The sequence below is a fragment of the Oncorhynchus masou genome, chromosome 9 (genome assembly GCF_036934945.1).
Source record: "Oncorhynchus masou masou isolate Uvic2021 chromosome 9, UVic_Omas_1.1, whole genome shotgun sequence".
Lineage (NCBI taxonomy): Eukaryota > Metazoa > Chordata > Actinopteri > Salmoniformes > Salmonidae > Oncorhynchus > Oncorhynchus masou.
Window position 1 is genome coordinate 60,063,534 of NC_088220.1, and position 25,780 is coordinate 60,089,313.

Genomic DNA, 25,780 nt, shown 5'->3' on the forward strand with positions numbered 1-25,780 from the left:
TACAATTTATGTCGTCCTATCATCAGATATAATGTCGCAGACAACAACTGATCTCACGTCATATTCTTTAAGTACCAACGGACACGTTCAACTGGTTGAGAAAGGGAATTATTGTTCCATTCCCCAATCTTTTGATATTACCATACTTTCTCTGTGGTAACGCAGGGCTTTCCAAGAGTCCATTCTGTAGAGTGGAGAGAAAACAGGGCATCGTCATGACAGGGAAAAGGGGGGAGGGGTGCAACTCAGAATTAGGAAGCTGTTCCTAATGTTTGGTATACCTGAAGGGCTCTAGCTGGAAACAAAAAGGGTTCCCCGAAGGGGACAACTGAATAACTTTTTTGAAACTCTTTTTTTCTGAGTGTAGTGGTTTGATTTCTAAATGGACAGACATTGTAAGCAATTTTTCTGGCCTGTGCATATTGTGTCCAGAATGTCTCTGAGAAGAATTATATTTTTCCTCCAGGAGCAATGGCCTTGTAGCAGTCAGAGTTTTCCTTGTGGCTGTGGACTGTATGGGGTGGTCATTGTGGTGCTAGAAGTGGTCATGCATAATTGACTGTTAATGAACTACTCGAGACTCTCAATATTTAATCTGCTGTGACCTTTATAGGTGGGAGAGTTGCCTTCATGTGTGAGAGTTGTGTCCCAAATGGCACCCTATTCCTTATGTAGTGCACTATTCCTTATATAGTCCATAGGGTACTGGTCAAAAGTAGTGCACTATGAAGGGAATAAGGTGGTATTTGGGATGCAGACCTAGAGGAACTAAACCATATATTTCATATGTTGTTTCCAACGCCGTTAGGATTCAGGACTCTACTGTCTGCACCAACTCAGGTAAATAACTCTGATAGATGAGGATGGCCTTCAAGGACTTTTATATCTGACTTCAGCTCAGGATTCACACACAGCTCTGCCCCAGGTTCTTACACTTGTATTGTTTTGGTTTAGCTCCTCAAATCAAGTCTGGGAAATGTATTTATTATTTGAGCCCAGAGAGTGACTGCTGTTGTTTTTGTTGTTGTTATTGTAGATTATTATTATTTTTTAATCACACAAAAAGATCCTGAGTCCCTCAACATTAGCACTCGGTCCCCCATTACATTATCTTTGTAAAAGGAAGCCCAAGAAGATTGAAGGATGAACCTTGAATATCTTGTTGAATAGCTTGTGCCCACCCAAACAGACCAAAATTATGAGGTGGTGTTGGCCAGGGATCAAGCCTGACCTTGGGGCTTGGCAGGGCACACTGTATGTCTGGTCTGGTCTGGACTGGACCGGTCTGGTCTGGATGTCAGGACATGCAGACCTCTCCCGACAGACCCAATTGTCACGTTCTGACCCTAGTTATTGTGTTAATTGTTTGTTTTTAGTTGGTCAGGGTGTGAGTTGGGTGGGCATTCTATGTTTTGTGTATCTAGGTTGTTTTTCTGTGTTCTCAATCAGAGGCAGGTGCCGTTAGTTGTCTCTGATTGAGAATCATACTTAGGTCGCCTGGGTTTCACTGTTTGTTGGGGGGTGATTGTTTCCGTGTCTGTGTTTTACACCACACAGTACTGGTTTCGGTTATTCGCGTTACATTTATTGTTTTGTGTGGAGTGTTCAGTTTATGTGTTTTAATAAACAACCATGGACACTTACCACGCCGCATATTGGTCCTCCAATCCTTCTCGCCTCTCCTCTTCAGACGAAGAGGAGGAAAACCATTACACCAACCGTCTGTGGTCTGCAGTGTGGAGCAGCTGTCTTATCCACAAGGTGTTCTGTATAGCCTGCTGTAGAAGCTAGGGTGTGTCCCATATGGCACCCTATTCCGTATATAGTGGACTACTGTATGAACCTATTCTTAGGAAACTGGAGCTGTAGGAGCTAATATTCCAATACAGAACTAATAGGATTATTGGTAAAAGCCATGCACTGTTTTTATTTAAGTGATAGTGCCCTCTAAGCCGGTGTTTGGGTTATATATTGGCACGGGTGTTTTCATTAAAAACGTTATAGTAAATGTGCTCACTTGTCAGGACACTGTTGTTCAGAGAAGCGAGCCATCAACACAGTAACACAATCAATTCAAACTGAAGCTGGTAAGACTAATAGAAAGACTGCAAACTCATTTTACCTTTTTTTCAGTTGACAGTTCTTTGTATATATCCATAAAAAATGATGCCAGCTGATTCATGATTTCGTCTGTCCGTCTCATCCCGACTCCCGACACGTTCGTTACTATGGGACAGCTGGAGATCGAATTTGAATATTGAAACAATGTTGCAATTGTCGGAGAGACAGACAGCAAGGTTTATACAAATCTCCACTGTTAAACTAAATGTTAGTCTAAAAGAAATGTGAGATAATGTCTAGATGTTTTTTATAGTGGAGATAAAGTTTATAAATTGCTTGGCTGGGCTGATGAAACAGTGGATTGTGCAGTCAGATGGAACAGAGTAAAAATACATTTCAACGTCATAGATTTAGTCTTTAGTAACTTGTTTAATAGGCACTGGCTGGAATGTGGTTTTAACCAATCAGCATTCAGGATTAGACCCACCCGTTGTATAAATGTGCACATGCCACACATTTCCAGTTACATTGACCTTTACCAAACTACCTAAGTTTAAAAATACTGGATACTTTAGCAGATTGTTCTGCTTGTTTGGAAAACACGTTTCCTACTGATTTCTCATGCATAATTATATGAAATCAACATATTTGACTTATTTTTTGTATTCTTTTCATAATATTTCTCACCTAATTCAATGCTGTAAAAATGACTAGAGAGCGGTCTCGCCTGGCCATCCTTCCAAACCTTGTCACATTGTCTGAACTGAGTGATGCCTGTGCGTCCGGGCAAACTAGAGAGTGGAGTATTTACTCAACACTCTCCATAGTGTGCATTCATCTACCCATTGTGTAGCAGAGTTTATCCAGTGTGTTGGGAATAGCATCATCAGTGAAGTAACTGGAGCATGGAGCAGCAGACTCCTAGGAATAGACCTGGGTTCAAATATTATTTGAAAGAAATTCTAATAATGTGTCTGTGCTTGATTGAGCTTGCAAGGCACAATCGACCAATAGAAAAGTCTGAAAATGTTAAATCTCACCCGTCTGACACTCCAGACAGACTAGAGCAAACGCTCAAAATATTTTGAATAGAATTTGAACCCATGTCTGGCCAGGACAGGAGCAACCTTTGGACGCACTGTATTTCCTGGCATTCCCCCGTGCCTGTCTCCCTCTAGTCTCCCCCTCCTCTCCTCTCTTTTCCCTGGGATTCAAATAAAGGAGCCCCATCTGAAATCTTTGGGAATTACTCCTCTAAAGAGAAGGGCTCCTGCCCCCCGCCTTTTCGTTGTTGCACCTTGTCTCACGTTTATTGAGCGCCTTGTGCTCCTCTGCATACCAATGGTGTTAAACACTTTTCTGTTGGTAAGTGGAGTCAATAATATGTGAGGGCAGTGGAAGCTAAAGAATCTTTATAATGGAGGGACAGATGTTAAGCTCAAAGAATGTTGAGAACAAAGACCTGTTTCTCTGAGCCTTAGATCAGGGTCTTCACCCGGGGCTTTGAGGAGGAACTGGTTTCTCTGAGCCTTAGATCAGGGTCTTCACCCGGGGCTTTGAGGAGGAACTGGTTTCTCTGAGCCTTAGATCAGGGTCTTCACCCGGGGCTTTGAGGAGGAACTGGTTTCTCTGAGCCTTAGATCAGGGTCTTCACCCGGGGCTTTGAGGAGGAACTGGTTTCTCTGAGCCTTAGATCAGGGTCTTCACCCGGGCTTTGATGAAGGAACCGGTTTCTCTGAGCCTTAGATCAGGGTCTTCACCCGGGGCTTTGAGGAGGAACTGGTTTCTCTGAGCCTTAGATCAGGGTCTTCACCCGGGGCTTTGAGGAGGAACTGGTTTCTATGAGCCTTAGATCAGGGTCTTCACCCGGGGCTTTGGGGAGGAACTGGTTTCTCTGAGCCTTAGATCAGGGTCTTCACCCGGGGCTTTGAGGAGGAACCAGTTTCTCTGAGCCTTAGATCAGGGTCTTCACCCGGGGCTTTGAGGAGGAACTGGTTTCTCTGAGCCTTAGACCAGGGTCTTCACCCGGGGCTTTGAGGAGGAACTGGTTTCTCTGAGCCTTAGATCAGGGTCTTCATCCGGGGCTTTGGGGAGGAACTGGTTTCTCTGAGCCTTAGATCAGGGTCTTCACCCGGGGCTTTGAGGAGGAACTGGTTTCTCTGAGCCTTAGATCAGGGTCTTCACCCGGGGCTTTGAGGAGGAACTGGTTTCTCTGAGCCTTAGATCAGGGTCTTCACCCGGGGCTTTGAGGAGGAACTGCAGGGGGTCAAAAAGTTGACAAAATATATATTATTCAATATTTTTATGTGTATCGCTAGCAACAACGGAATTAACCAATTTTTAATTGCAGTACATACCTACAGTTAAGCACGGCCCGAGGGGGTGTGGTATATGGCCAATATACCACGGCTAAGGGCTGTTCTTATGAACGACGCAACACTGAGTGCCTGGACACAGCCCTTAGCCATGGTATATTGGCCATATTTCAAAAACCCCAGAGGTGCGTTATTGCTATTATAAACTGTTTACCAATGTAATTAGAGCAGTAAAAATAACTTTTGTCATACCCGTGGTATACGGTCTGATATACCCTTCTGTCAGCCAATCAGCATTCAGGACTCAAACTACCCAGTTTATAATATAAATTAGATGTCAGCTTTATTTCTTGCCTCCTAATATTGAGGAAATTACACTAATTGGAGCCAATTACACTCACACACACGTGAATAGGCTATCGATGAGGCAAGTGCCGCTGGCTGCTGGTAAGTTTTCTGGGGAGGTCAATATTAATGAAAAAACGATCTACCAAATCTATTTTAAAATGTTGATTACTTCTTCATTCACCTGTTGATAAGACAAAATTTTGCCAACGTATGAGGTCGTCACTGGATTTCCTGGGAGGGGGACCCTGGTTGAAAACCCCTGTCTTAGATGGTTCTCATTCCCTCCCTCTATTCTCCATGTCCCTCCTTCTCTCTCGCTCATCTCTATCTCTCCCTCTCCCATCTCCTATGTTCAAAGCCACCTTTGGCCTTCCTTTCAGGATCTGAAAAATGTCCCCTCAGAGTTACCACTATCCCAAAGACCTCTTGAGTGAACAAATTGTTAAAATAGGCCAGACGCATATCCAGATTTATGTCTGATTTATTGCTGTCCTACTCCCTGAAAGCCTATGAGCCCAAGGGTTAATGAGTTAAAGCTAGTGTCTAAAGGTTAACGTCCTTTCGTCCTGCCTGTGGACAAGGGTTAAGGATATGTCGCCTTGCTTCACAATTGTCTAATAAACATTGATCTGTTATAATAGCTCTTTAATCTGACCTGGTTCAATGATAGATGTTACTCCCACCTTCTCTAATTCAGCCCCTATTCTCCTCCTCCACCCCTCTCTCATTACTGCTTATATAGAGTTTAGTCTGATTAGGCTGCATCTCTCTCTCTTTCTCTAACTCTCTCCTTCAGCAGTAGGATCCTCTGTGCTTCCTCTGTAATGGGAGTTTTATACAGTGTGGCGTGGTAATAAATAACAGAGAGAGATGCATGTCCGGTCCTCAGAGCTTGGCTTATGGCCCATTGTTGTGAGAAACAAGTGCGTCCCAAATGGCACCCTGTTCCCTTTATATAGTGCACTACTCTTGACCAGGACCCATTACTCAGTCTAGGTAAACATCTTAATGGGTACAGTAGTGCAGTGTACTTTTAAACACATTGTCCCAGTCAACCAGGGTTATTTTGCTGCTTACTCAGTGTAGAGCAGCTCAGTGGGTCGAGGACTGCTGATCCTGCCTGCCTGCCTTGCTAGGTGAGAGAAGGTGACTGAGGGGAGGAGGACCTGAGACAGACACAGAGAGAGAGAAAAGGACCTGTTGAGCATCCAGGTCCCCAGGGTCACTAAATAAGGCCCGTCTGCTGTGTGAGTGGAGACAAGAGACAAGGACACTGTGTGGGAGACAAGGGCACAGAGTTGGCACTGGCACCACTCAGCTCAGCCGCCTACATTCCCTACCTTCCCTCACAAGGTTATTCTGTCCATCACAACACAGCCCAGTAGAGTTACCTTTAACAGTACAATACCATGATCAAGGCTTCACGCTGACACACATTGGTATCAACAGTAAAGCTAGATTGACATGGGAGAATAGGGGAATTAACATATTTAATCTAATGTATTTTCCATTATAGATTTATAGATTAGATTTTCCAATATATAATGATCACAGTGTGACAACATTTACATAGATCAAGAGTCTAATCTAAAGTAACTCTGGGACTGGCAACAGAGGACATGAGCTGGGTTTTTAGTCTGGTGTATACTTTAGAGAAAAGTGTCTGGTGACTGCTTGTCCTTTGGCTGGGAATGAGGAGGAACATGGGAAACCAATTTAGACAGCTAACCTGTAGCTCAGCAGAATGACCCTGGGCGACGGTTAAAGATTAACTGAGATGTTTTTCTAGGGCCTCTTTGAAGTGTTCTTACTTCAACTCCTGCTTATCTTAATTACTGAGAAATAACCTTATGGAAGGAAATGGACCTCTGGCTACTTGGGCCAACACACTACAGCTGCCTAACACAAGCTCCAGTGGTGTTGTAATTCTGGCCTCTCAAACCTGATGATGACTGGCTCATATGATAAAGAATTATTCACTGATATTCCTGAATTATGAATGTAAAAAGTGTTTCTAATATTTTTATTTTATTTTTTATTTCACCTTTAACCAGGTAGACAAGTTGAGAACAAGTTCTCATTTACAATTGCGACCTGGCCAAGATAAAGCAAAGCAGTTCGACACATACAACAACACAGAGTTACACATGGAGTAAAACAAACGTACAGTCAATAATACAGTAGAAACAAGTCTATATACGATGTGAGCAAATGAGGTGAGATAAGGGAGGTAAAGGCAAAAAAAAGGCCATGGTGGCAAAGTAAATACAATATAGCAAGTAAAACACTGGAATGGTAGATTTGCAGTGGAAGAATGTGCAAAGTAGAAATAAAAATAATGGGGAGCAAAGGAGCAAAATAAATAAATCAAATAAATACAGTAGGGAAAGAGGTAGTTGTTTGGGCTACGTTCTGAAAGCATTGCACAGCTTTTGCCCTCCTTAATGTTGAGGTAAGGTGGAGGAGGGTACCTTTTTGAAGCCTAGCTTGAGGTGAATGTTGTCCCCAGCGTAATGTAAATGATTAGACATCATGCCACCGTGTAATGTTCACAATGAGACGTATGACCGGGGAACAGGCAGGCTCGTGTGGTATTGTACCTATACATGGTCTTAGGACCTCCCCGTGGGTAACTGGCACTGAAGACAAACTGCATTCCATTTACATTTAAGTCATTTAGCAGACGCTCTTATCCAGAGCGACTTACAAATTGGTGAATTCACCTTCTGACATCCAGTGGAACAGCCACTTTACAATAGTGCATCTAAATAATTTAAGGGGGGGATTACTTTATCCTATCCTAGGTATTCCTTGAAGAGGTGGGGTTTCAGGTGTCTCCGAAAGGTGGTGATTGACTCCGCTGTCCTGGCGTCGTGAGGGAGTTTGTTCCACCATTGGGGGCCAGAGCAGCGAACAGTTTTGACTGGGCTGAGCATTTGCATTCCAAATGGCAACCCTATTCCCTTTGTGAAAAGTAGAACACTATATAGGGAATAGGGTGCTATTTGAGATGCATCCCAAAGCCTTTGCTGTTACACATCTGAGACGAGAGGAGAGGAATAGTATCAGGCTAACATTAGCAACATTGTGTGAACATAGAGACGATGCCAAGCGTTCCACAATAAGATCCTAACTTTAATCCAGCATACCCAGGAAGTTGGGAGGAGCCGTCTTCTCTTAACAACATTCTATTCGGTCTGAAGTCTCTCACAACAGCTGTGAGTGCTTATTAGCGTAGTTGTATAACTCTACAGGTTGTTGAAGGAGTTTGTAGCAGAGTTTCTGAAGTTGTCTGTGACTGCTGTGGTGGGGTATATCCAGGTGATTAATGTGCTAGGGAATCGGTCCAGTAGCCGTCACGACTCTCCTGAGTCCTGGAAGGAAACAAGGAGTTTGTAGCAGAGTTTCTGAAGTTGCCTGTGACTGCTGTGGTGGGTATATCCAGGTGATTAATGTGCTAGGGAATCGGTCCAGTAGCCGTCACGACTCTCCTGAGTCCTGGAAGGAAACAAGGAGTTTGTAGCAGAGTTTCTGAAGTTGCCTGTGACTGCTGTGGTGGGGTATATCCAGGTGATTAATGTGCTAGGGAATCGGTCCAGTAGCCGTCACGACTCTCCTGAGTCCTGGAAGGAAACAAGGAGTTTGTAGCAGAGTTTCTGAAGTTGTCTGTGACTGCTGTGGTGGGGTATATCCAGGTGATTAATGTGCTAGGGAATCGGTCCAGTAGCCGTCACGACTCTCCTGAGTCCTGGAAGGAAACAAGGAGTTTGTAGCAGAGTTTCTGAAGTTGTCTGTGACTGCTGTGGTGGGGTATATCCAGGTGATTAATGTGCTAGGGAATCGGTCCAGTAGCCGTCACGACTCTCCTGAGTCCTGGAAGGAAACAAGGAGTTTGTAGCAGAGTTTCTGAAGTTGTCTGTGACTGCTGTGGTGGGGTATATCCAGGTGATTAATGTGCTAGGGAATCGGTCCAGTAGCCGTCACGACTCTCCTGAGTCCTGGAAGGAAACAAGGAGTTTGTAGCAGTTTTCCATAAAGAGATGATGTCTGTGGTGGGAGAGGGCCAGGTGATTAAGACCAGTAGACTTCACTACTCAGAGATCACACACACTGTGATTACCTGTGGCATGGGTCTAGCTGCTCCCTCTAAGCCCTAGTACAAGGTAGGGAGATCTAAACACACACACCCCTCTGTTCCAGCAGAGTAACCCAGAACACACACAGGGGGAAAAGCTATTTTCACTCCAGCAGACGTCTTACCTGCAGGAGTTATTAAAGTAGAGAGTTATTAGACCCAACTCTACTCCTAGTATGGCCTTAACCCCTGAGAATGTACAGGCTTGGGCCAGTGGCATGGATGTACTGTAGTAGCTTGGTTTACATTAATATAGTACCGTTCTAGGATACCCACCCATTACCGTGGAAACGATCAGACTTTGAAGATGAGCCAGGAAACTGGCAGCCCTTCAGTTAGTTCAGCCGTATCCTCATCATCTCCACTTTATTTAGCTCTACTTTCGGCATCTTCACTTTATTCTCCTTCGTCTTCTATGTTAGTTCAGCCATATCTTTGTCATATTCATGTTCTTTTCTCTGTTCAGAAGACAGGTAGAGGTTCAGGTGGCAGTGAGGTCTTGAGTTGGTTTATTGGTTCATAATAAAGTCATGAGGTGTTTTCTTCTTCCACGGAGTCTTGTTGACAGAATCAGATTTAATGAGTTTGGTCTCCTCTCCTCTAGTTCTGTCTTTTCCTTTTGGCCATGATGTGGTTCAGCATAGTTTAGTCCATGGTTTAGGCAGGGATGTCTGAGTTGTCTCTCATCCTGACAGATTCAGGATGAGTTAATAAGTGTCTGAGTTTAGTTGTGAACGGAAAACAACCATTTCTAAGTTATTCTTTGTCTCCTGACCTCTACTGTGTGTTTGCTCTGCTGGCCCTGGTATGACCTCGTGTTGATCCTCTTCTGGTGTCACAAGTCCTATTAAAGTCCAGGTAAGGGAATGTGTGTTAGTCTATTAGATCACATGAAACGGCAATGAACAGGTGCAGTATAGGCCACGGTTCCACTCACTCACCATGCTACATGCCCTTCTACACACACACACACACACACACACACACACACACACACACACACACACACACACACACACAATAAAACAGTAACGCTTTGTGAATGTGTAGGTCTCACCCTTTTTATTTATTTTATTTCACCTTTATTTAACCAGGTAGGCTATTTGAGAACAAGTTCTCATTTGCAACTGCGACCTGGCCAAGATAAAGCATAGCAGTGGGAACAGACAACACAGAGTTACACATGGAGTAAACAATTAACAAGTCAATAACACAGTAGAAAAAAATAAAACATAAATAAAGGGGAGTCTATATACATTGTGTGCAAAAGGCATGTGGAGGTAGGCGAATAATTACAATTTTGCAGATTAACACTGGGGTGATAAATGATCAGATGGTCATGTACAGGTAGAGATACTGGTGTGCAAAAGAGCAGAAAAGTAAATAAATAAAAACAGTATGGGGATGAGGTAGGTGAAAGGGAAAAAGCTACATAGCAGAGTGGTCGACTGGACATGACAGATTTACTGACCATGACAACTGGGGGAAGGGTTGTCAGGGGGAAGGGCAGAATGAAGGAGAGGAGAGAGGGGACTGGGGGGGTTAGGGCCTCAGAACAATATGTGTCCCAAATGGCACCCCATTCCCTATATATTGGACTACTTTTGACTGGGGGCACATAGGGCTTTCTGTTTTACCTGGTAATTCATTACCCACCTAGTGTCCCAGGTCTAATTTAGTCCCTGATTAGAGGGAAACCAAATTTAAAAAAAAAAGTGGAACTGGCTTCGAAGTCCGTATTAGAATGCAATGAGAAGCCATTTGGAACTCAGATTCAGACCCGCCATGTAGTTTCTCTTTCACTCTTTCATTCCTCCCACCTCACATCTGCCAGCTGTCCAGCTGTACTGTAGAAACACATGGGTCTGTCTCCCTCCTCTACCTTCATCCCTCCTCTCCATCCTCTCTTAATTTCCCTCCTCTCCCTTCAATCCTCCATCTCCCTCCTCCCATCATCTCTCCATCACCCTCCTCTCCCATCATCTCTCCATCACACTCCTCTCCCATCATCGCTCCATCACCATCATCTCTCCATCACCCTCCTCTCCCATCATCTCTCCATCACCTTCCTCTCCCATCATCTCTCCATCACCATCCTCTCCCATCACTCCATCACCTTCCTCTCCCATCATCTCTCCATCACCTTCCTCTCCCATCATCTCTCCATCACCTTCCTCTCCCATCATCTCTCCATCACCTTCCTCTCCCATCATCTCTCCATCACCTTCCTCTCCCATCATCTCTCCATCACCTTCCTCTCCCATCATCTCTCCATCACCTTCCTCTCCCATCATCTCTCCATCACCTTCCTCTCCCATCATCTCTCCATCACCTTCCTCTCCCATCATCTCTTCATCACCTTCCTCTCCCATCATCTCTCCATCACCTTCCTCTCCCATTAACTCTCCATCTCCCTCCTCTCCCATAATCTCTCCATCTCCCTCCTCTCCCATAATCTCTTCCTCTCCCCATCTCCCTCCTCTCCCTTCATCTCTCCATCTCCTCCTCTCCCTTCATCTCTCCGTCTCCTCCTCTCCCTTCATCTCTCCATCACCTTCCTCTCCCATAATCTCTCCATCTCCCTCCTCTCCCTTCATTCCTCCATCTCTCCTCTCCCTTCATCTCTCCGTCTCCTCCTCTCCCTTCATCTCTCCGTCTCCTCCTCTCCCTTCATCTCTCCGTCTCCCTCCTCTCCCTTCATCTCTCCGTCTCCCTCCTCTCCCTTCATCTCTCCGTCTCCCATCTCTCCCTTCATTCCTCCGTCTCCCATCTCTCCCTTCATTCCTCCGTCTCCCATCTCTCCCTTCATTCCTCCGTCTCCCATCTCTCCCTTCATTCCTCCGTCTCCCTCCTCTCCCTTCATTCCTCCTCTCCCTTCATTCCTCCGTCTCCCTCCTCTCCCTTCATTCCTCCGTCTCCCTCCCCTCCCTTCATCTCTGTCTCCCTCCTCTCCCTTCATCCCTCCTCTCCCTTCATCTCTCCTCTCCCTTCATCTCTCCGTCTCCCTCCTCTCCCTTCATCTCTCCGTCTCCCTCCTCTCCCTTCATTCCTCCGTCTCCCTCCTCTCCCTTCATCTCTCCGTCTCCCTCCTCTCCCTTCATCTCTCCTCTCCCTTCATCTCTCCTCTCCCTTCATCTCTCCGTCTCCCTCCTCTCCCTTCATCTCTCCGTCTCCCTCCTCTCCCTTCATTCCTCCGTCTCCCTCCTCTCCCTTCATTCCTCCGTCTCCTCCTCTCCCTTCATTCCTCCGTCTCCCTCCTCTCCCTTCATTCCTCCGTCTCCCTCCTCTCCCTTCATTCCTCCGTCTCCCTCCTCTCCCTTCATTCCTCCGTCTCCCTCCTCTCCCTTCATTCCTCCGTCTCCCTCCTCTCCCTTCATTCCTCCTCTCTCCTTCCCTCCATTCCTCCATCTCCTCCTCTCCCTCCATTCCTCCGTCTCCTCCTCTCCCTCCATTCCTCCGTCTCCTCCTCTCCCTCCATTCCTCCGTCTCCCTCCTCTCCCTTCATTCCTCCGTCTCCCTCTCTCCCTTCATTCCTCCGTCTCCCAGTCCTCCTCTCCCTTCATTCCTCCGTCTCCCTTCATCTCTCCCTTCATTCCTCCGTCTCCCTCTCTCCCTTCATTCCTCCGTCTCCCTCTCTCCCTTCATCTCTCCATCCCTCTCCCTTCATCTCTCCCTTCATCCCTCCTTCCTTCATCCCTCCGTCTCCTCCTCTCCTTCATCTCTCCATCTCCTCCTCCCTTCATCTCTCCCTTCATTCCTCCGTCTCCCATCTCTCCCTTCATTCCTCCGTCTCCCATCTCTCCCTTCATTCCTCCGTCTCCCATCTCTCCCTTCATTCCTCCGTCTCCCTTCAGTCCTCCGTCTCCCTTCAGTCCTCCGTCTCCCTTCAGTCCTCCGTCTCCCTTCATTCCTCCGTCTCCCTTCATTCCTCCGTCTCCCTCCTCTCCCTTCATTCCTCCGTCTCCCTCCTCTCCCTTCATTCCTCCGTCTCCCTCCTCTCCCTTCATCTCTCCATCTCCTCTCCCTTCATCTCTCCCTTCATTCCTCCGTCTCCTCCTCTCCCTTCATCCCTCCATCTCCTCCTCTCCCTTCATCTCTCCATCTCCTCCTCTCCCTTCATCTCTCCCTTCATTCCTCCGTCTCCCTCCTCTCCCTTCATTCCTCCGTCTCCCTCCTCTCCCTTCATTCCTCCGTCTCCCTCCTCTCCCTTCATTCCTCCGTCTCCCTTCAGTCCTCCGTCTCCCTTCAGTCCTCCGTCTCCCTTCATTCCTCCGTCTCCCTTCATTCCTCCGTCTCCCTCCTCTCCCTTCATTCCTCCGTCTCCCTCCTCTCCCTTCATCTCTCCATCTCCTCTCCCTTCATCTCTCCCTTCATTCCTCCGTCTCCCTCCTCTCCCTTCGTCTCCCTTCATCTCTCCATCTCCTCCTCTCCCTTCATCTCTCCATCTCCTCCTCTCCCTTCATCTCTCCCTTCATTCCTCCGTCTCCCTCCTCTCCCTTCATTCCTCCGTCTCCCTCCTCTCCCTTCATTCCTCCGTCTCCCATCTCTCCCTTCATTCCTCCGTCTCCCATCTCTCCCTTCATTCCTCCGTCTCCCTCCGCTCCCTTCATCTCTCCATCTCCTCCTCTCCCTTCATCTCTCCATCTCCTCCTCTCCCTTCATCTCTCCATCTCCTCCTCTCCCTTCATCTCTCCATCTCCCTCCTCTCCCTTCATCTCTCCATCTCCCTCCTCTCCCTTCATTCCTCCGTCTCCCATCTCTCCCTTCATTCCTCCGTCTCCCATCTCTCCCTTCATCCCTCCGTCTCCCTCCTCTCCCTTCATCTCTCCGTCTCCCTCCTCTCCCTTCATCTCTCCATCTCCTCCTCTCCCTTCATTCCTCCGTCTCCCTCCTCTCCCTTCATTCCTCCGTCTCCCTCCTCTCCATTTTCTCCCTTCATTCTCGTCATCCCTCATTTCACACTGTTTAGGCTGAGGTGCTTGGAGCCACTGTTATAAACCTGCTGTTCATGCCAATAGTATGTGTGCGTGTGCTTGCATGCGTGCGCGTGTAAGCGTCTACATGCTATGACTTGTCATTTTGTGTGTGTTTGATGTCTGTGTGTGGTGTTGCTCTCTCTGTGGTCAATATGGTAACAGGCAGTGCTGCCCTCCAGGAATACAGAGCTTTGAATTCCACTTCAAACAGGACTGATAAAACAACCCCCCCCCCACACACACACACACAGACACACACAGACTAACCTTTATCTCTTAATTACTATGAAGCCAATTAGACCTTCTACTTTATACTTCCTCCTCTGCACTGATAACTCCCACTGAATATACTGTGGCTGTGTGTGTGTGTTTGCCCGTTCTTGTGTGCATGCGTGTGTGTTTGTGCTGATACATATGCCTCCCACCAAATATAGGCAGGGAGTCTAGCTGTCCTACAGGTACCCATAATTACACCGTGAAATTACTCGGATGAAAAGATTTTGAGATAGGAACATGTCCTGAAAACAAACAGCTTTTCCATTATAAATGTTTTGAAGTGCAAATAATGTGTTCAGCAGCTTAACTGCTTCTGGTGCTGAATGAATTCCCTCTCATGTCGATCTTCGTTTTTGTTGTTGTTGACTGTTGTTGTTTACAAAGACAAACATCCACACATGTACGTGTGTGTGTGTGTTTAGGAGGCAACAGGCTGAAGAACCAGGTGTTCAGGCTGAACTGGGCCTGGGTCTCCCTGGAGAAGGAGTACTATGTGGTGGACGAGGAGGCCAAGTACCTGGAGGTGGTCCTCAAACGACGAGGATACCTGGGAGAGACATCCTTTGTCAGTGAGTCAAACTACCTTGTAATTATACTCCTCATTATGCACATTGTCTGTGTCCTGAATGGCACTCTATTCCCATCAGAGTCAGTACATCCAAAGACATCATCATGACATCCTTGGCTCTATCCCTCCAGGGAAGCTCCACAGCTTTTCAGCCTGTCATTCATGTAGCGGATGGCTGAGTTAGCATGGCCCAGTGACGTCACCTGCCCCTAGATCTAAGAGCCAACTGTCGCTCCTGTTCCAATCACTCCTTGTCCAATTTTCACATATTCTAAGGGATGTTAATGGATGTCCTGACAAAAGTAGTGCACTCTATATTTCTTTTGGGACATAGCCTTGGAGATCAAATAGAAAGGTGCCATTTGGGACACACACCTAGAATAATGGAGGGCCAATCTCTTGACTCAGACAGAGCAGGGGAGGGACAGAAAACTTCAGGGTCATACAGTAAACAACCTTTCACCCCTGACTCCTCTCCTCAGGGCAGGATTTGTTATTTTAACCAATCAGACAGGACGACCCTCCTGGGGACAGCAAGGGCTCATGGGAGAGGTTATGCAGAGTTGGTGGTCGTCAGAAAGACGCCCGCTGTCGCCGAGTTAGACGCCTCTCTCTGTGAACATTCCTTCAATTTGACTGTCCTGGACTGAATAGGGAGTAAACACAGTGCAACAAAAGATGGGACAGTAAACCATAGTTTTATAACACAAGTTTATACACAGGGTTTATAACAACAGTAAACCATAGTTTTATAACACAAGTTTATACACAGGGTTTATAACAACAGTAAACCATAGTTTTATAACACAAGTTTATACACAGGGTTTATAACAACAGTAAACCATAGTTTTATATCACAAAGTTTATACACAGGGTGTATAACAACAGTAAACTTAGTTTTATAGTTTATTTATATATCACAAAGTTTATTTATACAACAGGGTTTATAACAAAGTTTATAACAGTAACAACAGTAAAACCATAGTTTATATCACAAAGTTTATACACAGGGTGTATAACAACAGTAAACCATAGTTTATATCACAAAGTTTATACACAGGGTGTATAACAGTAAACCATAGTTTATATCACAAAGTTTATACACAGGGTGTATAACAACAGTAAACCATAGTTTATATCACAAAGTTTATACACAGGGTTTATAACAACAGTAAACCATAGTTTATATCACAAAGTTTATACACAGGGTGTATAACAACAGTAAACCATAGTTTATATCACAAAGTTTATACACAGGGTTTATAACAACAGTAAACCATAGTTTATATCACAAAGTTTATACACAGGGTTTATAACAACAGTAAACCTTAGTTTATATCACAAAGTTTATACACAGGGTTTATAACAGGTTTTATGGCTGACTACTACTGGCACCACTGGTATGGTTTTCATTGTTTTTGTCTGGAATCGCTATATGTTCGGGATGTCAATAAAGTTATGCTAGTTTGAATAGCTGAAGTGTGAGGTCAGATCAGATGGGTCGGGTGTATTGAGTTGTCCCCAGCTGTGTCTCACTGTGTCTTTGCTAGCTTTGAGGCTGTGGTGTGTTACGTTGTCCCTGTGTGCATCCCAAATGGCCCGAAATATTCTCTATATAGTGCACTACTTTTGACCAGGGCCCAGTGTTGGCCACAGGGCTCTGGTCTAATGTACAGCATTATATATGGAATAGAGTACTAATTTGGAAGCAGCCCTGTGTCTCTGCTAGCTAATGATCTCGCTCTCCCTCAGTGGGTATGCAGATAATATGCACAAATACGCAGATGATATACAAATAATATGACCATTAGACTATCTCAAGGGTCTGCCCTCTTGAAGAGACAATTAATGTAAAGGAACTAAGGAAGAATATTTTTCTTGAAGAACACAAAGAAGAGGATTATATCACCCTTTAAATGGGTTAACTGGTTAATTCCATACAGTGGAAACTTCTGAAGCTGTTTTTAAAATATATTTTAAAAGATTTCTACTCCCCTAAATGTGATAGTATTTGAGAGTATATTGATATATTTCTCAGATGAACATCATTGCATCAGTGAAAGGTTTGTCTCTCCATGCTTATATGAGGTTAGGCAGAACAGAACAGGAGATATTTGGAATGCATCCCAAATGGCACCCTATTCCCTACATAGTGCACTACTTTTAACCAGATACCTATGTTAGGCCACTATATAGGGAATAGGGTGCATTTAGGAACACCTCCAGAAGCACACGCAGGACACTGACATTCTTTTCTGCTCCTCAATGTGTTTAATGGATCTCAAACTTTAAAGGATGGAGGGAGACAGAAAGAAAAAGCCAAACCTTCAGATGTATCAGGCTCACAGGGTTCAGATCAGTCTGACAGATCCACTACCCATCTGCCTGTGTGCTGATCTCAGGCCAGTGCTTCACACAGAGAGGAGACAGAGGATATCTGCTCCATCCCAGCCCTGATGACAAGACCTAGGATGCGTCTGAAATGGCACCCTATTCCTTATATAGTGCACTACTTTTAACTGGACGCCTGGTTCTTTTATTGGACGTTGTGAGGCGTTCGGTAGCGTCGTGTGCATCACGGGCAGTGCTAGTCATCTATGTAGAGCTAGCCTGCTGCTATATAGGCTAAAGCAAACATGTTAGCCTAGAGCTGCTGCTGGGATCAGGGCGCTGTAGTCCTCCTTCTGTTGTGTGAGAGACAGAGCCTGCTTCCCAAATAGCATCCTATTCCCTATATAGTACACTAATTTTGACCAGAACCCATATATGGCTCTGGTAAAAAGTAGTGAACTATGTTGGGGATAGGGTTTCATTTGGAATTCAGACATAGTTAGGGAGCCAACTGTGCTCCTTCCTTCTACACAAACAGTGAGGGGGGAAAAGTATTTGATCCCCTGCTGATTTTGTACGTTTGCCCACTGACAAAGAAATGATCAGTGTATAATTTTAATTGTAGGTTTATTTGAACAGTGAGAGACAGAATAACAACAACAAAAAATCCAGAAAAATTCATGTAAAAAATGTTATAAATTGATTTGCCTTTTAATGAGGGAAATAAGTATTTGACCCCTCTGCAAAACATGACTTAGTACTTGGTGGCAAAACCCTTGTTGGCAATCACAGAGGTCAGACGTTTCTTGTAGTTGGCCACCAGGTGTGCACACATCTCAGGAGGGATTTTGTCCCACTCCTCTTTGCAGATCTTCGCCAAGTCATTAAGGTTTCGAGGCTGACGTTTGGCAACTCGAACCTTCAGCTCCCTCCAAAGATTTTCTATGGGATTAAGATCTGGAGACTGGCTAGGCCACTCCAGGACCTTAATGTGCTTCTTCTTGAGCCACTCCTTTGTTGCCTTGGCCATGTGTTTTGGGTCATTGTCATGCTGGAATACCCATCCACGACTCATTTTCAATGCCCTGGCTGAGGGAAGGAGATTCTCACCCAAGATTCGACGGTACATGACCCCGTCCATCGTCCCTTTGATGCAGTGAAGTTGTCCTGTCCCCTGAGCAGAAAAACACCCCCAAAGCATAATGTTTCCACCTCCATGTTTGACGGTGGGGATGGTATTCTTGGGGTCATAGGCAGCATTCCTCCTCCTCCAAACACGGCGCGTTGAGTTGATGCCAAAGAGCTCCATTTTGGTCTCATCTGACCACAACACTTTCACCCAGTTGTCCTCTGAATCAATCAGATGTTCATTGGCAAACTTCAGACAGGCATGTATATGTGCTTTCTTGAGCAGGGGGATCTTGCGGGCGCTGCAGGATTTCAGTCCTTCACGGCGTAGTGTGTTACCACTTGTTATCTTGGTGACTATGGTCCCAGCTGCCTTGAGATCATTGACAAGATCCTCCAGTGTAGTTCTGGGCTGATTCCTCACCGTTCTCATGATCATTGCAACTCCACGAGGTGAGATCTTGCATGGAGCCCCAGGCCGAGGGAGATTGACAGTTATTTTGTGTTTCTTCCATTTACGAATAATCACACCAACTGTTGTCACCTTCTCACCAAGCTGCTTGGCAATGGTCTTGTCGCACATTCCAGCCTTGTGTAGGTCTACAATCTTGTCCCTGACATCCTTGGAGAGCTCTTTGGTCTTGGCCATGGTGGAGAGTTTGGAATCTGATTGATTGCTTCTGTGGACAGGTGACTTTTATACAGGTGACAAACTGAGATTAGGAGCACTCCCTTTAAGAGTATGCTCCTAATCTCAGCTCGTTACCTGTATAAAAGACACCTGGGAGCCAGAAATCTTTCTGATTGAGAGGGGGTCAAATATGTATTTCCCTCATTAAAATGCAAATCAATTTATAACATTTTTAACATGCGTTTTTCAGGATATTTTTGTTGTTATTCTGTCTCTCACAGTTCAAATAAACCTACCATTAAAATTATAGACTGATCATTTCTTTGTCAGTGGGCAAACGTACAAAATCAGCAGGGGATCAAATACTTTTTTCTCTCACTGTATTTATCAGATGTAATTGCGGGTGTAGCGAAATACTTGTGTTCCTAGCTCCAACAGTGCAGTAGTATCTAACAATTCACAACAATACACACAAATCTGAAGAAAAAGAATGCAGTTAAGAAATCTATAAATATTACTATGAGCAATGTTGGAGTTGTATTGACTAAAATAGAATATAATACAGTATTGCATTTTTTTGTCATGACGTTGGCCTGGGGGTTGGTTTATGAGAGTCATAAATACCTCTTCCCCACCCTTTTTCCTCTCTCTTTTCCCTACTGATGTTACATTTGCAAACCCCTTTGGTTAACATAGAGATTCTGGGAACATCAGAATGTGGGGGAAATTAACTATATTCTGGTAATCCGACCAATTGAACATATGCGGTGGTACTTAATGAATATGATGTCAGTTCGGTTGTCATCTGAGACATTCTCATCAATGATAAGATGACAAACTCTACAGTGGAAAGTCTACACATCAGAGTTATCGGATTCACATGGAATTGTTGTTAAATTTAAATGTTTGAATATTAAATTATTCGTGATGGGATGAAATGTGATTTTAGCTTCTAAAATGTGAGATTTGGGTTTACATAAGGTAGGGCTCTGCTCAATCAGTGGCCCGCCCCTGTGAAGGGACATGGGCTATAAAACTTTTCAAACACGCCCTCCTCTCCCTTCCTATATAAAGCCTTGACGACAATATAACCTCCTGTTCCGGGGATGTGAGGACGACGGTCTGATGTCAGAATGGTTCAGATAATAACTACAGAACGAAGCCAACATCAGCGTGAGCTTTGGTTGTGAATGGTATGAACTTCGAACTCTTATTCACTACAGAAGTGATACCTCCTAGCCGTTAAGTTATCAACAGCAGCTGCAAACGAGGGTTAGGAAGGAACAGACAGAGTATCCCGTCTATCACACAACGACGTTAATACAACGTATCCAATTGACCACCAGAAACATTCTTAAAGGACTCTGTTTGGCAACCCGGCCTTCCATCTACCACCAACCTACTGAAGCGCAGCTCAGAGTAAATATTTATTGCATTTTCTTTTTCCAAATGGGCGGTAATTTAGAATGCATAAGATACTGTATTTACGATAGCACAGCTTCACCCTTTGTTCCTCAGACTTCCCGCTCTTTCACTCAAAACAGCCCCTTTTCTTTTGTGTAACAAGCTACCATATCTGTTCCGCCCGCTAGGGACGTTTTCCTTTGACGTAATTTGTAATCAAGTTATGATTAATTATGTGTATGTGTAATTCTGTGTGATTAGTTAGGTATTTAGTAAATGCATAATTAAACCCAATTTTGTATTGCTGATTCAACTTGCCTAGTTAAATAAAGGTAAAATAAAAAAGCAGTATGTAAACATTATTAAAGTGACCAGGGTTCCATTATTAAAGTGACCAGTGATTCCATGTCTATGTATATAGGGCAGCAGCCTCGAAGGTGCAGGGTTGAGTAACCGGATGGTAGCCGGCTAGTAATGGCTATTAAACAGTCTGATGGCCTTGAGATAAAGCTGGGTCCGAGAGACTGAAAAACAGCTTCTAATGCATCTGTACTGATCTCTTTCTGGATGGTAGCGGGGTGAACAGGCCATGGCTTGGGGGTTGATGTCCTTGATGATCTTTTTTGCCTTCCTGTGACATCGGGAGCTGTAGGTGTCCTGGAGGCAGGCAGTGTGCCCTTGGTGATGCATTGGGCAGACTGCACCACCCTCTGGAGAGCCCTGCGGCAGTGCAGTTGCCGTACCAGGCGGTGATACAGCCCGACAGGATGCTCTCAATAGTGCATCTGTAAAGTTTGTGAGGGTCTTAGGGGCCAAGCCGAATTTCTTCAGCCTCCGGAGGTTTTAATAGTCACCGTGGGAACAACATCTGCAATACACTTCCTGATGAACTCAGTCACCGTGTCAGTGTATACATATCCCAGTCCCAATGTTCAAAACAATCTTGAAGCATGGATTCCGATTGGTCAGACCAGCGTTGAATAGACCTTAACACAGGTACTTCCTGTTTGGGTTTCTGCCTATTGGAAGGGATGAGCAAAATGGAGTCATGATCTTATTTGTCGAAGGGAGAGTGGGTGAGGGCCTTGTAGGCATCCCGGAAGTTGGAGTAGCAGTCGAGTGTACTATAGTCAATCTGTTGATAGAACTTCGGTATCATTTTCCTCAAATTTGCTTGGTTAAAATCCCCAGCTATAATAAATGCGGTCTCAGGATATGTGGTTTCCAGTCCAGGGCTGTCGTGGTATCGGCTTGAGGGGGAATATACACGGCTGTGACTATAACCGAAGATAATTATCTTGGGAGGTAATATGGTCGGCATTTGATTGTGAGGTATTCTAGGCCGGGTGAACAAAATGACTTGAGTTTCTGTGTGTTATCACAATCACACTATGAGTAGTTAATCATGAAACATACAACCCCGTCTTTCTTATTCCCGGAGAGTTCTTTATTCCTGTCTGCGCGATGTACTGAGAACTCAGCTGGCTGTGTGGACGCGGACAGTATATCCAGAGAGAGCCATGATTCCGTGAAACAGAGTATGTTACAGTCCCTGGTGTCTCTCTGGAAGGAGATCCTCGCCCTGAGCTCATCTACTTTAATGTTCAGAGACTGAACATTAGCGAGTAATATATTCGGAAGTGGTGGATGGTGTGCACGCTTCAAGAGGCTGACTAGAAGTCCTCTCTGAATATCTCTTCTCCACCGGTGGCGTCTTGGAGCAGCCTCTGGGATAAGTTCAATTGCCCTGGGGTGTACGAACAAAGGATCCAATTCGGGAAAGTCGTATTCCTGTTTGTAATGCTGGTGAGTTACCGTCGCTCTGATATACAAAAGTTATTTCCGGCTGTATATAATAACACAAAAAACTTTCTGGGCTAATAATGTAACAAATAACACACAACAAAAACAAAACACTGCAAAGTTGCTTAGGAGCTAGAAGCAGAGCTGCCATGTCTGTTGGTGCCATCTTGCCAGTAATATCCTGGCTCTGTTGAGCTCATCCATGTTATCTATGAACACATGTCAGCAAGAACTGTAGGAGCCCTATGAACACTTACAGGGCCCATTTCCCTTCTCGATGCAGGCGTATCAAAGCTCACTTTCACCTTCATTTCTTCAAAGAATGAAATGGTAATTTTGGTCCAAAACCCCAACTCGTACGTTTTTGCCTCCATCTGTGCACCGTTGAAACTCTATTGTTGTCTTTTCTCTTCCTCACTTGAATCTCTTTCTCTCTCTCTCTCTCTCTCTCTCTCTCTCTTGCTCTTTTATCTTCTCTCTCTTTCTCTCTGTCTCTGTTCAGAGGAAGCGTGGAAAGTATCTGCTTCTTCATGTATTTGTTTTTTTGTTATTATTATTTATTTATTTCTATTGTTGTTGGTCTTGCTCAGCCATGGGGTCTGCTTGGCTGCTATCATCTATTTACTGGGGACCTCCTGCTGGGAGCTAGCGCAGGGAGCGCGTGTGTGTGTAACACTTCATTGTGGCTGTGTAGCTAGCTGAGCAGCAGGAGGCCTGCCATCGTCACCAGCCCTGTGACAGCAGGTCTGATCAAACAACACTGGCACAAACTATCACCAGCCAGCTGGGCAGGCGAGACTCAGTAGGCTGGGCAGTAACAACAATGTCAATCTACCAATACTTTACACTACCTGCATAGACAACCTTGTTTTAAGTTGATTCTGCTTTACCCACAAGATAGCTTAATTGTGTCAAGGTAATCTATCTTGAAAGGAAGCAAAACTATCTCCCAATGTGGCATGGTAGGTAATTGACCTTGGTAAGATTGACATATATTACAGTGTCCTCTGTGTTCAGTCAGACCACTAGTGGCCAGATTGAGTGACAGCAGAGGGAATAGGCTCTGCTGTCAAGACATCCTGATTACCATTCTGTGATTACCATACTCCCTCCTCCCGGTCCACTTCAGGGCCATCTGCTAGCTGACACATCACAACTTCATCTAACACTGACTGCTTCTCTGACCCATCTCTGACTGGGTTCTGTTCTCAGTTGTTGACTGGTTATTATATCTGGATGCTACCTTTTGACCTTATATTGTTCAATCCCATATTATAATAACTTTTTCATGTTTATTGCTTCTAGGTCCTAATAATTTCCTCTTCCTCCTCCTCCCCTCTCTCCTCTCCTCCCTCCTTGCCCAGGCATCGGCACCAGAGATGGTACAGCGGAGAAGGATAAGGACTTCCGTGGTAAAGCCCAGAAGCAGGTCCAGTTTAACCCAGGTCAGAGCACGGCTACATGGAGGGTGAGGATCCTGCAGGATGGAGTGTACGAGCAGTCTGAGACCTTCCAGATTGTTCTGTCAGAACCTGTCATGGCTGCCCTGGAGTTCCCTGACACAGGCACTGTGGAGATCCTCGACCCAGCTGATGGTATGTACTACAGGTCCATGATCCAGAGGAGCTTGTTTTAACAGTCTAAACAGTGTAGTGTTCAAATGACTAATGGTTTATAAGTCATTACTACAGGTAGGTTATTCATCAGTCTTAGCAGAGATGATTGGTCTGAGGTTATCTCTATGGGAGAGGCAGGGTTTTATAGTAGGTGGGTGAGAACATCCAGGTCAGTGGATAACAACACATGGACCTTTCTCAGCCTCATTAGTGTGGCTCATGTTAGTGACGCTGCTCTCTGTTAGTGAAGCTGCTCTCTGCCTCTTATCAATCCCTGGCTTGGCCCCAGAGCATAACCACAGCATGAAATCATGATGAGACTGAGAGTCACGTTTTAGAGCTGGGTTTAGCCTACCTGCCTGAGTAAAGGGAGACCGGATACTATCATATTGGTCACATCATGGAAACCAACATGGGTGTTATACTTGGATTAAGGTTGCAAAATTCCCACATTTCCTGCTTATTCCCTCAATCACTCCTGATTCCAGGAATCTTCCAACCGGGATTGCTGGAAAACCTGGTAATTTTGGGACGGTTTCTGGAGTTTTCCAACCCCAGGTTAGATATAGTGATCAGCAACACTGTAACAATAATATATATGGGAAGTTGTTTTCTCCAGAAAGGTAAATAAACAAATACGGTTAAATTGGGTATGGAGAATCCCAGGGTTAGGGTCAGGTCCAGGGTATGGATGGAGAACACTAGACTGGAGCCTTCCCAGGGCTCTCGTTGTTTTACACGAGGGCTGTGTCCCAACTGACACCATATTCCCTATTGGTACTGATCGAAAGTAGGGCACTACATAGGGAATAGGATGCTATTAGTGACGTAGTTAAAGTATCTAAATACAGTTCAGACAAACAAGGTTTTTAAAAACAGCAGCTCAGCCATTCATTCCCCTGTGATACTGTAGTTGGAAGGCTGAGTGAGGGAAGCTCTTGCATAATTTACATATAAATTATGCCTCTCCTCTCCTTGCCCCCCTGGGGTCCCTCTGTGTGAGAGGAGGAATATTCTGTCAACAACTAACATTGGTTAAAATATATGGAGGATGATGGTACTGTTTGTCTCACAAAACACTCTAGTCCCTTGAGGGAACTGATAACTTGCAGCTATCACTATTAAGATTTTAACATTACACACTAAAACATCATTCTGCTTCCTGACCATACTATTTTAGATTTCCATGATTTCCCAGCTTCTCAGAGTATGCCTGTTTCTCAAATGGAACCCTATTCCGTTTTTAGTGCACTACTTTTGATCAGAGCCCTATGGGAATAGGGTGTCATTTGGGACTTGTCTTACAACTGACCCAGTTTCTAGCAGCTCCTTTAAATGTGAATCTCTTCAACTCAGAAGAGTTCAAGTTTAGTCAGAGAGAGAGAGAGAGGGGAGAAACTATCCACATTAACGCCTGTCAGCTTGGAGCTTAAAGTATGTTCTGCCTTGGCAGGAGCTAGTATTAAGGGCTATAAGCTTGAAGGTTCAGCCAGCCTGAGTAGGAGATAGAACATCTACTTGTCTACAACAGGTGCTGGGCAGGGCAGGGAGCCATTGGTCCAGTGTCCTGGTCAGTCAGTAATTGGTCAGGTATGACTGTTGGGATTTTGAGAGTTCTGGCCCTGCTGGCACCTTATTAGCACAGATGTCCAGATTCACAATTAGTGTAAAGAATAGGTTTTAAGAAGAATAAACGTAACAGTGATAGACATTTTTATAATATTATCTCTATGTGAGGTAGGTACTTCTTAGTGTAGGCCTCTGGAATATATCTCAGGTCAAGTAACTTAGACACAGTCATGCTATGCAGAATAAAGGAGGAGAGGAGAGATAAGGAGAGGACAGAACAGGGGGGGTGACTTTATAACAGACTGTAAAAAAGACCAATGGTTTGAACAGGTCTCTGCTTGCTAACAGAATCAAGACATGTCAGGTTTATTATCCAGGCCCACGTTTACTGTTCTTCTTCGCATGCAAAGTCTACAGCACGGAAGCTGGACTTTTCCTATTAACAATTCACTAAATGTATATGTATTTCCCTGATTGGTCCCTGTGCGTCAACTGTCAGAGAGCCTTCTGGGTAGTTGTCTGTGCCAACCACTGATGTTAGACATCATATCCTCTGGATGGATCCTAAATGACGCCCTATTCCCAATATAGTGCCCTACTTTTGACCAGGACCTGCATA

The 25,780-nt window shown here is 45.0% G+C and overlaps 1 protein-coding gene across 1 annotated transcript in view; it reads left to right on the forward strand.

Annotated features, from left to right (window-relative positions):
• The window catches only part of LOC135546373 (FRAS1-related extracellular matrix protein 2-like), a 106,867-nt gene that overhangs the window by 26,673 nt on the left and 54,414 nt on the right, over positions 1–25,780 (forward strand). Inside the window, exons 5-6 of the mRNA XM_064974735.1 lie at positions 14,534–14,680; positions 23,341–23,571. Of these exons, the coding sequence (XP_064830807.1) occupies positions 14,534–14,680; positions 23,341–23,571 (378 nt within the window). The remainder of the gene's footprint in view (positions 1–14,533; positions 14,681–23,340; positions 23,572–25,780) is intronic.